Source organism: Anabrus simplex, chromosome 2 (genome assembly GCF_040414725.1).
Source record: "Anabrus simplex isolate iqAnaSimp1 chromosome 2, ASM4041472v1, whole genome shotgun sequence".
NCBI classification, from domain to species: domain Eukaryota; kingdom Metazoa; phylum Arthropoda; class Insecta; order Orthoptera; family Tettigoniidae; genus Anabrus; species Anabrus simplex.
In genome coordinates this window covers 773,673,717-773,691,604 of record NC_090266.1, presented here as the reverse complement: position 1 = coordinate 773,691,604, position 17,888 = coordinate 773,673,717, and the positions used below count along the sequence as shown (strand labels likewise).

General features: G+C 39.0%; 2 protein-coding genes across 2 annotated transcripts in view; one reads left to right on the top strand and one right to left on the bottom strand.

The window, feature by feature from the left end:
- The window catches only part of LOC136864451 (allantoinase, mitochondrial), a 238,709-nt gene extending 236,369 nt beyond the window's left edge, over positions 1-2,340 (bottom strand). Inside the window, exon 1 of the mRNA XM_067141458.2 lies at positions 2,205-2,340. The gene's annotated coding sequence lies outside the window, so the exon portion shown is untranslated. The remainder of the gene's footprint in view (positions 1-2,204) is intronic.
- Positions 2,341-3,016: 676 nt separating this feature from the next.
- The window catches only part of Bulli (regulator of MON1-CCZ1 complex protein bulli), a 214,775-nt gene continuing 199,903 nt past the window's right edge, over positions 3,017-17,888 (top strand). Inside the window, exon 1 of the mRNA XM_067141454.2 lies at positions 3,017-3,150. Within this exon, the coding sequence (XP_066997555.1) occupies positions 3,040-3,150 (111 nt within the window). The 5' untranslated portion in view covers positions 3,017-3,039. The remainder of the gene's footprint in view (positions 3,151-17,888) is intronic.

The window sequence follows — 17,888 nt, the reverse complement described above, 5'->3', positions numbered from 1 at the left end:
TCCAAAAGATGCCTTCTCTGCCAGTTTCTAACAGCTGTATACACATTGCCAAAAGTGTATTGTGGCCGATGGTGAATACTCTGAAGACAAATAAAGGTACCGGTACCTTTTTTTTTAACTTCTGCTTTCTTTGAGTTATTGTATCATTCACCAAACTTTTTAGACGCACCTTCTAACTTACATTTGAGCTTTTGTCTTCATGTAATCTAAAATAGAGTATTTGTTCGCAAAACTAAAAAACAACTAGTTTATTTAGGCCTACTTCTAAACACAAAGGAATGTTTTAATTTTGGCATCTTTCACGAAGTACAGTAGCTTTAAAATAATATTGCTAACAATTGTGGAACATTCACACTCCGCCACTGCTCTTCACACTAGGTTAGATCAGATAGTGAAGACTCTACTTTAGTGAAAGAAATGAAAACAAACTATCACTTGAATACTTTTAGAGTTGCTAATTTTTAATTTTATCTACAAACCTTTACACTTACTTAAAGATACTTATATGAAGTATAAACATGCAGCCTAGATTGACATCATTTTTCACCGGGCGAGTTGGCCGCGCAGTTAGGGGCGCGCAGCTGTAAGCTTGCATCTAGGAGATAGTAGGTTTGAATCCCACTGTCGGCAGCCCTGAAGATGGTTTTCCATGGTTCCTAGCCCTTTCCTATCCCATCATCGCCATAAGACCTATCTGTATTGGAGTGACGTAAAGCCACTAGCAAAAAAAAAAAATTATCATTTCTCAGTTTTTATTATTATTATTATTAGAAAGTATTTGTCAAAGACAGGGAATAGTTGATATCAATATGGCATGGTTAACCCACAACAAAAGTCAACAATTTATCATATTCAAGCAATGTGTGAATACAGATAACACAACGGTACATGCAATATCACAAAACACAGCTATTAGATGTCTTAGAATAATAAAAAGAAGGTGTGCTCAGTTGAGCATAGTACAGAATCTTTGTCCATACTGTAGTCCGTGATCGACTTTGTTCTTTTCATGCACTTTAGTATGTGGTATGTGTCACAATTTTTGCTGCACAGTACACACACGCAATCTACATCTGGTTTGTGAAATTGCTTCTTAATACACAGGTTGTAGTGAAAGCCATGTACTGAAAGTCTGGCTATTACATGTCTTTGCTTCTGGTTCTCTCTGGTCCAGGACTTCGCCACCATAGCAGGCGAGCTGTAGAATTCCAGCTGTATTTCTTCTCTCTTCTTATTTCGGTTCCTTAGTAGCTCTTGATATGGTCCTGCTGATGGTAGGTGGTGTCGGATCCTGATATCCTCTATGAAGTAGGTTTCACCCATCATCTCGTATAGGCCTAGAAGTCGTGAAGGGGCTGTCTTCCCTAATCCCATTGCTCTTTTCATGTACATCGCTTTCACCTTTTTAGTTTTGTGTTAATTCACCTATTTTTAACTTTCCCCAGATGATCTGTATGCCGTACGTGATGATCGGGCCTATTGGACTTCTAAATAGTGCCATCGCCGCGTTGATAGACAGATTCCTAATATTCTTTATGTAGTATATTACCCTGATTGCTGCTGCTGTCCTTTCTTCTATGTGAAGACTGTATGATGATGCTGTTGTTTACAGTGTAATCCCTAGGTATTTGAATTTGTTAACTCTCTCTCTAGTGGAGTGCCTGAAAACACAATTTGGTCGGTTGCTGCTGCTTTTCCATCCTTCCTAAATGTCATCTGTACAGTTTTCTCTTGGTTTATAGTGACATCGTTTTCCCTGGCCCAATTCTCCAGCTTGTTAATTGCTTCTTGTACTTCTGTCCTTACAGGAAACCCAATCACCATGTCGTCTGCATACAGGATTATAGTTCTCCTTAATGATTTTCCTGATGTCTGGTGTATTGATGTTAAATAGTGTAGGACTGATAGGGTCCCCCTGCAATACGCCATTCGTCTGAATAATCCGTTTCGATGTTCCCACGTTGTTATTTATACATCTGTACCGGTAGTTATACGGTACTTTAAAAGATCTTCTGTTATCCTTGCAACTGGGTGGTCCTGTCCTGTCTTTCCTGAATCCAAATTGACATTCAGGTATTTGATTGCCGATACTTGAAATTATATCTTAGAATAATACTATAATAACGATCCCAATATATTAAGCGATACGAGGTTAGGTAGGTTACATTTATCTTCAGCAAATAGAAAAAGTCGAAATAACTTACCTTTCTTTTCTAATCCCTTTATATCCACGTACGTGTGTATTAATGGCATCCAAATAATGTTAGTTTGTTACAGTTGTATACACAGACTTTCACATATTATACCCTACTTTCGTGCGTCAGATGTACGGTACGTTGCACTATTTTGTAGCAATTAATGGGTGGTTGACAAATAAATGATTATCTAAACATGTGAGTAATTTCAACGGATGATGTTTATAATAAATGATGAATTATTTCATGTACTAAAATATATACATGAATAAAATAACGGTAACACATAAGGAACTGTAGTCCAATTTGTCGCAAATTTCGTATTACCCGCGGTGTGCTTGTATAATTCTAGTAATAAAAGACTCTCGAATATGGAAAAGAGCCAGGTTGGCAGTCTTAATAAAAATAGCTTCTTGGTGTTGGATCCGACCTCCACTAGAGAACGTTATATTGCAATACTACCGGCTAAAGTACAATACGAATATAATACTTCTTATACCAAAACTGGTGCTATGGAAAGAATTTATTTAGCTAAATCTCATGTTATAGAAAGTAATTTCTGGATCCAACGATAATCTTTCTTTCCCATTGAAAATTTCTGTGTGAAGCGTGTGGCTACACTGATGTATGACGTTTGATGCTCAATTGGTTTCTATGTTTACACACATTTACAATACGGTTGTATAGGTTAGCTGGAATTTTACATTGCTTTTCAGATTGTAGTTTAAGGAAATTGTTCCATGGCTCAGATTACAATTTTCATATCGTGTACTTGACCTCCTGAGATTGAACAGACGTTGTCGTGGGTACTAACCTTGTTTCCTGATCGAGGTTCACCTTTAAGATGTCAGGTGATTTTATTGAGCGGCATTATCTCGAACTCTCCCCAAATCCTATACGTTTCGAAGCAGTCAGTAAAGTGACCAACGTTTTCTTCGATGACTGCAATAAGCAGGTATGTAAAATTACTGCGAGTTATTCTGATGCAATAGTGATAAGTAGTAGTGTTGGTAGTGGGGACATCCTCGCTGACTTCCTGCGAAGGAAATCACGATTCAAATCCCAACTAGTGCATGTGTGATTTTAATGTCGCCTCTGCATCTTTAACTTTACACGGGACTTTACAGACTAGTTCATTCATCAAGTCCGATTACACTTGGACCGGGATTAACTTTCTGTCCATCACCAATCTTTCCTCTCTCCATTTTCATTTCCTCCAATCTACGGTATTATAACACATAGGACACTTCTTCTCTCTGATTGATGAAATATGTTTCAAGGAATAGTGGTAGAATGTCGGCTTTCCAGTCTCAAGATTGCGGGTTCAGATCTGGCAGAGGTAGTCAGATTATTATTATTATTATGATTATTATTATTATTATTATTATTATTATTATTATTATTATTATTATTAGACCTTGCTTGGGTGGAGTTTTAGTCTACTTTGTGTATATTTGTCTTGTTAAGTTCAGCACTATTTTTTTCTTTGTTCATTTGGAAGTAAAGAAAGAGGCAGTGTGAAGATATGCCTTCAATGTAGCCTGTCATTTATTTGGTCATTTATGCCCTTTTCATATTATTGGAATTTTAAAATTTTTTTCTGTGCTTCTCTTAAGAATGCCATGTGGGAAACACTAGAACAAATTTAAACATGAGTAGTGTCTCTCTTTTTTTTTTTTTGCTAGTGGCTTTACGTCGCACTGATACCGATAGGTCTTATGGCGACGATGGGATAGGAAAGGCCTAGGAGTTGGAAGGAGCGGCCGTGGCCTTAACTAGGGTACAGCCCCAGCATTTGCCTGGTGTGAAAATGGGAAACCACGGAAATCCATCTTCAGGGCTGCCGACAGTGAGATTCAAACCCACTATCTCCCGGATGCAAGCTCACAGCCACGCGCCCTTGAATGCATGGCCAACTCGCCCGGTAGTGTCATTTTAAAATTTATTTAGTGCCACTTTCTGGTACTAGAAAATAGAAAAATATTTTTTTTCACAAACTAACTCATAAATTATGTAAAAAAAAAAGCATACCATACAAATAGACAAATTCCACAATTAGAAGTGAATTTAGCATATTTTAGATATACTACTCAACTAGCAAAGATGGAAAATAAAGACTTCTTTTCATATGCATCTGCTCCCAATTACTGGTTTTACATAAATATCACCTCTATCAGCTACAGCTAAACCAGGAGCTCCATGGTTGTGATCTCAAAGCTTGAATGAATTTCTACCAGTTACTGTTAGGAAAACTGGACAATGATGCAGCATTCTAGTTAAAAAATCCTTTTCTCAGACGAATCCCGATTCCCCAATAATGGTACCTTCATCCGCCATAACATGCACTATTGGAGTGCTGACAATTCCCCCTTAGCCTATCAAGTACAATGGGGAGTGAATGTATGGTGTCGAATCTTCGATGATCACCTTATCGGACCATATTTCTTTGAGGGCTTTTAATAGGAACATGCTACCTTCACTTTTTATGCCATGTATTGCCACTTCTGCTGGAGGATGTGCCACCTGGGGAATGTTTAACAATGTGGTTTCAACGGGACAGAGCTTCACCATATTGGACGTTAGCTGTCCATAACCACCTGAAAGAGAGACATCCAGGAAAATGAGTGGTAGCCGGGCTGAGTGGCTCAGACGGTTGAGGCACTGGCCTTCTGACCCCAGCTTAGCAGATTCGATCCTGGCTCAGTCTGGTAGTATTTGAAGGCGCTAAAATACATCAGTGTTGCGTCAGTAGATTTACTGGCACTCCTGCGGGACTAAATTCTGGCACCTTGGAATCTCTGTAAACCGTAAAAGCAGTTAGTGGAATGTAAAGCCAATAAAAAGACTTCTTCTTGTGGGAGCATTTGAAACAAACAGTTTCCTTCAACAATGAAAGTTAGAAACTTCATTCTGTTCTGTATTGAACTGGGATTACAGTAAAATGAAAATGTTAAGGGTCCATCTTTTCAATACAATGAATGTTTATTAATGTGAGTATATATCACATGTCGTTTAAAGAATATTAGTACTAGTTTCGACGCTCATTACGCGTCACCATCAGCCAATGAATCAATTGAGCAAAACACAACTTATCAAACAACAATATAAAACACATGATAGCACTTACAAGAAACGTGTTAAATTATGACTAGTTAAAATATTAAACACATGACAGCAAATAAAATGACGAATGTTAAAAATTAAATTGTAGGCCTGACAAGTTAAAACATTGAAAGCAAATCAGTGAAGGTTACCCAGTTGTTAAGGTATGATACCTTCTCAAATTTTATACTTTACGGTCAGACGCACTTCATCATTTTAACTTGTTATAATCTAACAGTGACATTATAAGTGCTGTCATGTGTTTTAGATGGTCATATGCACCATGAGGCACACTCTCATCAATTTAACGTTACATTTAAAATTTGTCTTAGTAGGTGCAGTCAAGTATTTTATAAGATACACCTTATGTTCTATACACCTCAAGCTGGACTATTTTCTCGTGTATCATACCTTAACAACTGGGTTACCTACATTATAAAAATGTAGTTAGTGTGTTCATAAACCTGTATTGTATTACACAAAGACGCTACATAAAGGGGCTTTTCAGCCTCAGTGGCATGTAAATCATCAATAAATTCAATTCACTATACTGCACCGTGGAGTAATGAGTATAAATTACAACTCATATGATAGTTTTAACCTGGTCGAAATATCTGCTTCGTGTTTCACGTATGTTTCATTTACATATCAGACCATTTAGAAAGTGCACTTGAGGTTTCTATTATTTAATAATATTATGGCATAATAGCTTCCTCTTTTTGTGTAGGCCATGAATACAGAGACGCCGAGCAAGTTGGCCGTGCAGTTAGGGGCGCGCGGCTGTGAGCTTGCTTTCGGGAGATAGTGGGTTTTCCATGATTTCCCATTTTCACACCAGGCAAATACTGGTGCTGTACCTTAATTAAGGCCACGGGCACTTACTTCCCACTCCCATTGTCGCCGCAAGACTTATCTGAAAAATTATTTCTTGAATAAAATTACTGTGTCCACCTATTCAATACAATTATATTTTGTAGTGATTAAAATCTACATGTATTATAAACACTAGTTAGGGACATGTTTCACCCTAGTTTTGGGCATCTTCAGCCTAATACTAATCTTAAGGTAAAGTATAAAAATTATTAACATTGGAACTTAATACTAAACTTAAATTAATACCAAATACTAAATACAGTGGTCTTATGCTTATTACAAAGTTGTGATATTTACATAGTCTACAATATGTACATTAACTAAAAGCCATAATTTGTGAACAAGGAATCAAATAAAATATTTTATTTTACAATGACTAGAAAACATCCAAAGTGTAGATCGGATTTATCCTATTGTATGGATGAAGGTATATGTAAAAGTGTACGTATTGGCTAGAGATTGATCACAGCATGAATTGGGGTTTCTCCAACTGTATTGACTAGAGATTGATCACAGCGTGAATTGTGTCGGTGCAACGTAGAGCCAGTTGTAATAAAAAATAATTAAACAATACAAAGGCATCCGTTTTACTGTGTTTACTGTGCATACTGGAAGAGCAGATGTTTTGTGGATGTATGTAAGACTGCAGTTTGCATAAACAGTATTGATAGGGGCAGCTGATTCACATGCGACAGTTAAACAACAATCTGAATTTGGACTAGGATCTGAACAGAAGGCTAACATGTGCCCAAAAAGAATATAACAGGATGTTCTGCTTGCTAGACATTGATGTAAATCTTTGGTGTTTGGCTTTATGGTTTTCGGAGATGCCAAGGTGCCAGAATTTAGTCCTACAGGAGTTCTTTTATATGCCAGTAAATCTACCGACATAAGGCTGACGTATTTGAGCACCTTCAAATACCACCGGACTGAGCCAGGATCGAACCTGCGAAGTTGGGGTCAGAAGGCCAGCGCGTCAACCGTCTGAGCCACTCAGCCTGGATAAAACGGTTTACTGGACCCCCGGAATCCATTGGCCCTCCCTGGATTGTGGGCCCTGTGGAGCCATTAGATACACCCATGGACTCTACTTCAAAACATCATCAGAAAGATTTTTGTTTACATTGACTAACTTCCAAAATATTCCTTCAAACTGTCCAGCACTTTCCTGTGATTTACAGTGTGTTCTCCCAATTTCTCCAAAAAATACTGTTAATTTCTCTTTTCAACCTTTTTTAAGATTCTTAATTACACTTTAGTCAGGTTTCTCCTCCTCTTGACCTCACATGTACAGGTTAATTGCAAAGACTTCCCACAATTTCCTTTTGGATTCTGCCGTTATTTGTTTATTTCTATTTCTTTCCTCTGTGTAATGGGTCCTATCTACAATATTTCTCATAGCTTGCTATTTATTGCACTGCAAGTTTCTATGTCACCTACTTAATTTAATAATATGGTATGTGGGCTTGCTTACTTTTTTTTTTTTTTTTTTTTTTTTTTTTTTTTTTTTGAACTTGTCACTTCTCACCTTGTGGTCACAAAAAATAATTTGTATCAAAGTTTGTTATACTTGCTGTGCTACCCTCCAGCCATTCTTGCTACCAGTTGCACTATTCTCTGTGTAAAATATACCATATGAAGAGTAATCAAGAGGAATAAACAAGTGACAAATCAGTTTATATAGACAGGAAAACATAATATACATGATGACAAGTCACTGTGAGAAGAGGGATCATTTATGTGGCATTAAATGTCAAGTCCATGTACTACACTCTTATGTATACACAGATAGTTTACAATAAATGAACTACAATATTATTAAAAAATTGTTCATCATGATGCACTCATGAAATTATCTATCCTCACTCCCAATCTGGCATCATGGTAACTTCTGGTAGATGACTCTCATCAGCTGCTGTACATGGTGGCCATTCACATGAAATCAGTTCAAGTCAAATAGTATAGCCACTGAAAATGACTGCAAATACGCAGAAATACACTGGGACAAAAAGAAAGAGGAGACGAAGATAACCATGAAAACACCAAAGGACAAGAACAACCTCTGGATCTATAAAAACTATACCATTCCTTACACACTGCATGAAAATCAGTAAATTTGAAATATCAGTGCAGGAATTATAATTTTTATTAAAATGTTTTGATCCTAAGAAGGGTACAGTATGTGATTTCCTCACCGCCTATTAAAACAGCCCCGTGTAGCTGTTGCTTGCATTTGGGAGATGGTGGAATTGAACCCTACTGTCGTCAGCCCGGAATATTGTTTAACATGTTTTCCCATTTTCACAGAGGCAAAGAAAAAAAGGCATATAATGGGGCTGTACCTCAATTAACCCTTCGATTGCTTCCTTCGCAGTCCAAGCCCTGTCCTATGCCGTCATTGCTCTACGACATCTCTGAGTCAGAGCGTCATATAACCAGTAGCAACAACAATTTTTTTTAAAGATTGAAACATCCAATGGTTCATGTTTGTGGGTTACTGTAGTCATGTCCTAGTTCGTGAACCATGGGCAACGGCTGAGTGGCCTAGTAAGTAGTCCTGAGAGTCGGGATACCAGTTGCTATGGAATGGGCATCTCGGACATATTCTGAGTCATGGCCCTCCTTGTGCTCAGGCGGCTAGGACTATACAATTCACCGGTGGTCCATAACCCGTTAGAGGAGAGATCCTCACTTGGACTATGTGCAAGTAGGGTAGCATCCTGCTTCATGAATTTACCGCGCTCAGAACATTTTAAGCAAGCCTCGGACCTGTGGGAGTAATGGAGTCCCACTCCCATTTGACAGGCGAGGGACTCCTTGGAAACAACTTGGCGAACAAAATGGAATTCGATGGGGTGCTATCAATATTAATGGGGCTTATGGAAGAAAGAAGGTAGAACTGGCCGAGTCAGCAAAGAGGATGCATCTGGATGTGTTAGGAGTAAGTGATATTCGGGTAAGGGGAGATAACGAGGAAGAGATAGCAGATTATAAAGTGTACTTGACGGGTGAAAGAAAGGGAAGGGCAGAGTCTGGCGTAGGGGTCTTTATCAGGAATACCATTGCACGCAGCATAGTTTCTGTTAGGCACGTAAATGAGCAAATGATGTGGGTAGATTTGTCAGCTGGAGGAATTAGGACAAGAATTGTGTCCGTGTATTCACCATGTGAGGGTGCAGATGAGGATAAAGTTGACAAGTTTTATGAAGCATTGAGTGACATCGTGGTCAGGGTCAACAGCAAGGATAGAATAGTGCTAATGGGCGATTTCACTGCGAGAGTTGGGAATAGAACTGAAGGATACGAAAGGGTGATTGGTAAATGTGGGGAAGATATGGAAGCTAATGGGAATGGGAAGCGTTTGCTGGACTTCTGTGCTAGTATGGGTTTAGCTGTTACGAATACATTCTTCAAGCATAAGGCTATTCACCGCTACACATAGGAGGCTAGGGGTACCAGATCCATAATAGACTAGATCTTAACAGACTTTGAATTCAGGAAATCTGTTAGGAATGTATGAGTTTTTCGCAGATTTTTCGATGATACAGACCACTATCTGATCTGTAGTGAACTAAGTATCTCTAGGCCTAGGGTAGAGAAAGTGAAATCTGTCTGCAAACGAATAAGGGTAGAAAATCTCCAGGACGAGGAAATTAGAAGTACATGGATATGATTAGTGAGACGTTTCGAACAGTAGACTGTAAGCAGGTTCAGGATATAGATAGTGAATGGGTGGCATACAGGGATGCTGTAGTAAAAACAGCAAGGGAATGCCTAGGAACAACTGTGTGTAAAGATGGGAAAAGGCGAACATCTTGGTGGAATGATGAAGTGAGAGCAGCCTGTAAACGTAAAAAGAAGGCTTATCAAAAATGGCTCCAAACAAGGGCCGAAGCAGACAGGGATTTGTACGTAGATGAAAGAAACAGAGGAAACAAATAGTTGTTGAATCCAAAAAGAAGTCATGGGAAGATTTTGGTAATAACTTGGAAAGGCTAGGTCAAGCAGCAGGGAAACCTTTCTGGACAGTAATAAAGAATCTTAGGAAGGGAGGGAAAAAGGAAATGACCAGTGTTTTGAGTAATTCGGGTGAACTCATAATAGATCCCAGGGAATCACTGGAGAGGTGGAGGGAATATTATGAACATCTTCTCAATGTAAAAGGAAATCATCCTGGTGGTGTTGCAAACAGCCAAGCTCATGGGGAGGAGAGAAATGATGTTGGTGAAATTATGCTTGAGGAAGTGGAAAGGATGGTAAATAAACTCCATTGTCACAAGGCAGCAGGAATAGATGAAATTAGATCTGAAATGGTGAAGTATAGTGGGAAGGCAGGGATGAAATGGCTTCATAGAGTAGTAAAATTAGTGTGGAGTGTTGGTAAGGTACCTTCAGATTGGACAAAAGCAGTAATTGCACCTTTCTCTAAGCAAGGGAACAGGAAGGATTGCAACAACTATTGATCTATCTCATTGATTAGTATACCAGGCAAAGTATTCACTGGCATCTTGGAAGGAAGGGTACGATCCGTCGTTGAGAGGAAGTTGGATGAAAGCCAGTGTGGTTTCAGACCACAGAGAGGCTATCAGGATCAGATTTTCAGTATGCGCCACTTAATTGAAAAATGGTACGAGAGGAATAGGCAGTTGTGTTTATGTTCCGTAGATCTAGAGAAAGCATATGACAGGGTACCGAGGGAAAAGATGTTCACTATACTGGGGGATTATGGAATTAAAGGTAGATTATTAAAATAAATCAAAGGCATTTATGTTGACAATTGGGTTTCAGTGAGAATTGATGGTAAAATGAGTTCTTGGTTCAGGGTACCTACATGGGTTAGACAAGGCTGTAATCTTTCACCTTTGCTGTTCGTAGTTTACATGGATCATTTGCTGAAAGGTATAAAATGACAGGGAGGGATTCAGTTAGGTGGAAATGTAGTAAGCAGTTTGGCCTATTCTGACAACTTGGTCTTAATGGCAGATTGTGCCGAAAGCCTGCAGTCTAATATCTTGGAACTTGAAAATAGGTGCAATGAGTATAGTATGAAAATTAGCCTCTCGAAGACTAAATTGATGTCAGTAGGTAAGAAATTCAACAGAATTGAATGTCAGATTGGTGATACAAAGCTAGAACAGGTCGATAATTTCAAGTATTTAGGTTGTGTGTTCTCCCAGGATGGTAATATAGTAAGTGAGATTGAATCAAGGTGTAGTAAAGCTAATGCAGTGAGCTTTTGTTGTGATCAACAGTATTCTGTAAGAAGGCAGTCAGCTCCCAGACGAAACTATCTTTACATCGGTCTGTTTTCAGACCAACTTTGCTTTATGGGAGCGAAAGCTGGGTGGACTCAGGATATCTTATTCATAAATTAGAAGTAACAGACATGAATGTAGCAAGAATGATTGCTGGTACAAACAGGTGGGAACAATGGCAGGAGGGTACTCTGAATGAGGAGATAAAGGCTAATTTAGGAATGAACTTGATGGACAAAGCTGTACGTATAAACCGGCTTCGGTGGTGGTGTCATGTGAGGCGAATGGAGGAGGATAGGTTACCTAGGAGAATAATGGATTCTGCTATGGAGTGTAGAAGAAGTAGAGGGAGACCAAGACGACGATGGTTAGACTCGGTTTCTAACGATTTAAAGATAAGAACTAAAGGAGGCCACAACACTAGTTGCAAATGGAGGATTGTGGCGACGTTTAGTAAATTCTCAGAGGCTTGCAAACTGAACGCTGAAAGGCATAACAGTCTATAATGATAATGTATGTATGTATGTATGTATGTATGTATGTATGTATGTTGAAACATCCAGGAGTTTTCTGTGTTGATAATCATCAGTTATGCCTTTGCTGGTGAGATGTAGTGTTTACAGTGCACTATGTCTTCTGGTATGGGCTATATCAAATTTGTTACTTTCATTGACCTGGCTCAGTCTCATCCTTGGCTTTGACAATATGAAAGTGACTGAGGTATGAGTGATGCTAGTAATACCATTCCTTATGCAGCCAGTCCCTGTTATGAATGGTGTGAAAATATCGCTCATAGGGTCGGTTGGTGCATGCATTTCAGTGGGCTTGGCAGACTGATATGTAATAGCAACAGCTGGCTTAGTGAGGAAAGCAACGGGAAACTACCTCACTCCTCATTTCCCTTGTACGCCTCTTCAGTTACACCTAGGCTATTTATGACAGCTATTGGCGGAGCTGCAGAGGATCAAACCAGCCTTCGGGCTGAATACCCAACATACATACAACACAATCATCAGTATCCTCAGGGGAAGGGTGGGCAATATAGCACTCGCTTTCAGTTACTACTCTCCCCAGGAAGCTAGGATAATATCCCAAATGCAGGATTGGGCCAGTTTTCCCACATCATACATCGGACAACACATTTTAGTGTTGCTGAGATCAGGGAAGTAAGCTAGCCGGACAGTAAGAGTATTATCAGTCTGTTCAGGAAATCACCCCTGCACTGTCACTGTCGTGTGTATGAGAGACTGGCCCTGCTGTAGAAAGTATTATTACCTCAGGATATTATTATACTGATGTAAGTAGTATGTGGATATTGGTAAACAAATATCTTGTGAAACATTGTAATTCTTCACACTGCCATAGAAACATGACTGTTAAGGGAAGGCTCTCCAACGTGGTGAAAATGATCTGCTTTGATGACATATATGCGTACTGGTGCATCATCTTCTAAAGAAAGCATATTTCAGTAGGCCTAGAGAATAAAACATTTCCCCATAAAATTCATGTTGTCATTGCAAATGCTAGTCAAACAATCACTATTCTTGAGAGAGTCTCTCTTTCTTGATGGCACATCTGCATCCTGCCCCCAGCATTCTGAAGGAAGCATTGAACTGAATGCAAAGAACCAGGCATCTTATTGTAGGCCTCAGTTGTTCTCCATTTGTAAATATTAAATTCACCAATACATTATTCTAACTTGTGTTGAAACATACCAAGTCAGTTTCCAAATGCCTCCTGAACCTCCGCTTTCACCGTACCATTCTCTCAATTATTGTCTACCTCCATAGAGTAATGGTTAGCACTATTAGCTGCTATTCTTAGACTTCTGGGTTCGATTCTCGGTACTGCAAGACATTTAAGGTAGGTGGGAGGGCTGGTATGTGATTAAAAGGGTACATGCAGCTCACTTATATTGGGGGTGTGCCAGAAAAGAGCTGCTTCACCTTTTCATTTGCATCAATTGTTAGGTTGGGCACTCCGGAATCCCATACCATATTTTGCCCTCAAATAATGTCAAATGTCCACATTTTACAAGAGGAGTAACATAGTCACTAATAGCCTGATGATACACGGTGCAAAAACATGTTGTCTAGACTCACAAAGACAAGTAGTCTGGGAGTTTTAACTTGAAGCATGAATTATCATTGGTTAACCTAGGATTTGTGTACTTATACTTTCTATTGTCATTGTATGGACTAGAACTTTAATGCCCTTAATCGTAATACCACAGTCTGCTACTGTTTCCTATTAGCCTCAGCACTCTAATCCATGTAGTCTAAGATGTTCAACTTCTCTCCATATAGCAATATTTTGCTCAAATTAAATATCTGCTGTCCTCCTGGTTCCATTCTAGAGGCAATGAATCTGCGGCTTGTGACCGTAATGTTTTGTTTTTTCATGCATTTGTATCATAGTGTAAGTACGACAAGTATAAAATACCATCACACATTCATGTACCCCCTGTAGGTGGGGGACGCAGACAAAGAATACGACCACGATATCCCATGCCTGTTGTAAGAGGCAACTAAAAGGGGCAACCAAGGGATGATGGAATTAGAACCATGAGACTACTTGTGATTAGTATCATTACGTGAGGAACACAATGGGTCGACTTTACTTGCGATTAGTACCACTGTGATATAGATGTTGATTCCCATAGGGAGTCTGAAATATTTGTTCCGAATGAGTAAATTTATAATACCAATATAGTTGATCCGTTATTGGACATTATAAATTTTCCAGCTAACTCATTCCTGGTTGCCAGCATTTCACCCCAGTGTGCTAAGTTGGCCTCATCAATTGGTAAATGTCCAATAACGGACCAACTATATTGGTATTATAGTACCACTATGTGAGGAACACCATGGGACTGTGATTAGTATCCATCATGGGTGGATCACTGTTGGTTTACAGTACCTATGATTAGTACTACTATGTGTGTAACACCATTGGTTTATGTCACCTGTGATTAGTACCACTATGTGAGGAACAACATGGGTCTGCGTTACCTGTGATTAGTACCATTATGTGAGAAACACTGCAGGTCTGGGTGCTGCCTGTGATTTAGTACCACTATATAAGCGACACTATGGGTCTACATTGCTTATGATTAGTACCACTATGTGAGAAACACCATAGGTCTGCATTACCTGTGAGTAGTACATTACCTCTGATTAGTACCACTATATGAGGAACACCATGAGTCTATGTCACTTCAAATCAAAAGCAAATCAATCAATACTGATATGCATTTAGGGCAGTCACCCAGGTGGCAGATTCCCTATCTGTTGTTTTCCTAGCCTTTTCCTAAATGATTTCAAAGAAATTGGAAATTTATTGAATGTCTCCCTTGGTAAGTTATACCAATCCCTAACTCCCCTTCCTATAAATGAATATTTGCCCCAGTTTGTCCTCTTGAATTCCAACTTCATCTTCATATTGTGATCATTCCTACTTTTATAAGCGCCGCTCAAACTTATTTGTCTACTAATGTCATTCCATACCATCTCTCCGCTGACAGCTCGGAATATACCACTTACTCGAGCAGCTTTTCTTCTTTCTCTCAATTCTTCCCAGCCCAAACTTTGCAACATTTTTGTAACGCTGCTCTTTTGTCAGAAATCACCCAGAACAAATCGAGCTGCTTTTCTTTGGATTTTTCCCAGTTCTTGAATCAGGTAATCCTGGTGAGGGTCCCATACACTGGAACCATATTCTAGATGGGGTCTTACCAGAGACTTATATGCCCTTTCCTTTACATCCTTACTACAACCCCTAAACGCCCTCAGAGATCTGTACCCTTTATTTACAATCCCATTTATGTGATTTCCCCAATGAAGATCTTTCCTTATATTAACACCTAGATACTTACAATGATCCCCAAAAGGAACTTTCACCCCATCAACGCAGTAATTAAAACTGAGAGGACTTTTCCTATTTGTAAAACTCACAACCTGACTTTTAACCCCGTTTATCAACATACCATTGCCTGCTGTCCATCTCACAACATTTTTGAGGTCACATTGCAGTTGCTCACAATCTTGTAACTTATTTATCACTCTATAGAGAATAACATCATTCGCAAAAAGCCTTACCTCCGATTCCACTCCTTTACTCATATCATTTATATATATAAGAAAACATAAAGGTCCGATAATACTGCCTTGAGGAATTCCCCTCTTAATTATTACAGGGTCAGATAAAGCTTCACCTACTCTAATTCTCTGAGATCTATTTTCTAGAAATATAGCAACCCATTCAGTCACTCTTTTGTCTAGTCCAATTGCACTCATTTTTGCCAGTAGTCTCCCATGATCCACCCTATCAAATGCTTTAGACAGGTCAGTCGTGATACAGTCCATTTGACCTCCGGAATCCAAGATATCTGCTATATCTTGCTGGAATTCTACAAGTTGAGCTTCAGTGGAATAACCTTTCCTAAAACCGAACTGCCTTCTATTGAACCAGTTATTAATTTCACAAACATGTCTAATATAATCACAAAGAATGCCTTCCCAAAGCTTACATACAATGCATGTCAAACTTACCGGCCTGTAATCTTCAGCTTTATGTCTAACACCCTTTCCTTTATATACAGGGGCTACTATAGCAACTCTCCATCCATCTGGTATAGCTCCTTTGACCAAACAATAATCAAATAAGTACTTCAGATATGGTACTATATCCCAACCCATTGTCTTTAGTATATCCCCAGAAATCTTATTAATTCCAGCTGCTTTTCTAGTATTCAACTTTTGTATCTTATTGTAAATGTCATTGTTATCATATGTAAATTTTAATACTTCTTTAGTATTAGTCTCCTCCCCTATCTCACCATTATCCTTGTAACAAACAATCTTTACATACTGCTGACTCGAATACTTGTGCCTTTTGAAGATCCTCACACACGCACACACACACCCCCCTTGTTCATTAATTATTCCTGGCATGTCCTCCTTGGAACCTGTTTCTGCCTTAAAATACCTATACATACCCTTCCATTTTTCACTAAAATTTGTATGACTGCCAATTAAGCTTGCCATCATGTTATCCTTAGCTGCTTTCTTTGCTAGATTCAATTTTCTAGTAAGTTCCTTCAATTTTTCCTTACTTCCACAGCCATTTCTAACTCTATATCTTTCCAGTCTGCACCTCCTTCTTAGTCTCTTTATTTCTCTATTATAGTAAGGTGGGTCTTTACCATTCCTTACCACCCTTAAAGGTACAAACCTGTTTTCGCATTCCTCAACAATTTCTTTACCGGGCGAGTTGGCCGTGAGCGTAGAGGCGCGCGGCTGTGAGCTTGCATCCCGGAGATAGTAGGTTCGAATCCTACTATCGGCAGCCCTGAAGATGGTTTTCCGTGGTTTTCCATTTTCACACCAGGCAAATGCTGGGGCTGTACCTTAATTAAGGCCACGGCCGCTTCCTTCCAACTCCTAGACCTTTCCTATCCCATTGTCGCCATAAGACCTATCTGTGTCGGTGCGACGATGTAAAGCCGCTAGCAAAAAAAAAAAACAATTTCTTTAAACCCATCCCAGAGTCTGTTTACATTTTTATTTACCGTTTTCCACCGATCATAGTTACTTTTGAGAAACTGTCTCATGTCTGCTTTATCAGCCATATGGTACTGCCTAATAGTCCTAGTTTTAAGACCTTCCTTTCTATCACATTTATTTTTAACTACGACAAAAACTGCTTCATGATAACTAATACCATCTATTACTTCAGTTTCCCTATAGAGCTCATCTGGTTTTATCAGCACCACATCCAGGATATTTTTCCCTCTGGTTGGTTCCATCACTTTCTGAATCAGCTGTCCTTCCCATATTAACTTATTTGCCATTTGTTGGTCATGCGCATTTCCTTCCCAATTGACATCTGGTAAATTCAGATCTCCAGCTACAATCACATTTCTTTCCATGTCGTTTCCTACATAGCTGATTATCTTATCAAATAATTCTGAATCCATGTCAGTGCTACCCTTTCCCAGTCTGTACACTCCAAATATATCAAGTTGCCTATTATCCTTAGAAATGAGCCTTACACCTAGAATTTCATGTGTCTCATCTTGAACTTTTTCGTAGCTTACAAATTCTTCTTTCAACAGAATGAATACTCCCCCTCCCATCATTCCTATCCTATCTCTACGATACACCTCCAGTTCCGTGAGAAAATTTCTGCATCCGTTATATCATTTCTCAGCCAAGATTCAGCTCCTATTACAATATCTGGTAAATATATATCTATTAAATTACTTAATTCTATTCCTTTCTTTACAATACTTCTACAGTTCAACACTAACATTTTTATGTCATCCCTACTTGATTTCCAGTTCCCTGTTCACTTAATACCACTCCCTATGCCACCCCATTTCCCTACCCTATTACCCTGCCAAACAAATTTCCTAACTTACATGTACCACTGAGGTTTAAGTGAAGGCCATCTGAGTGCAGAT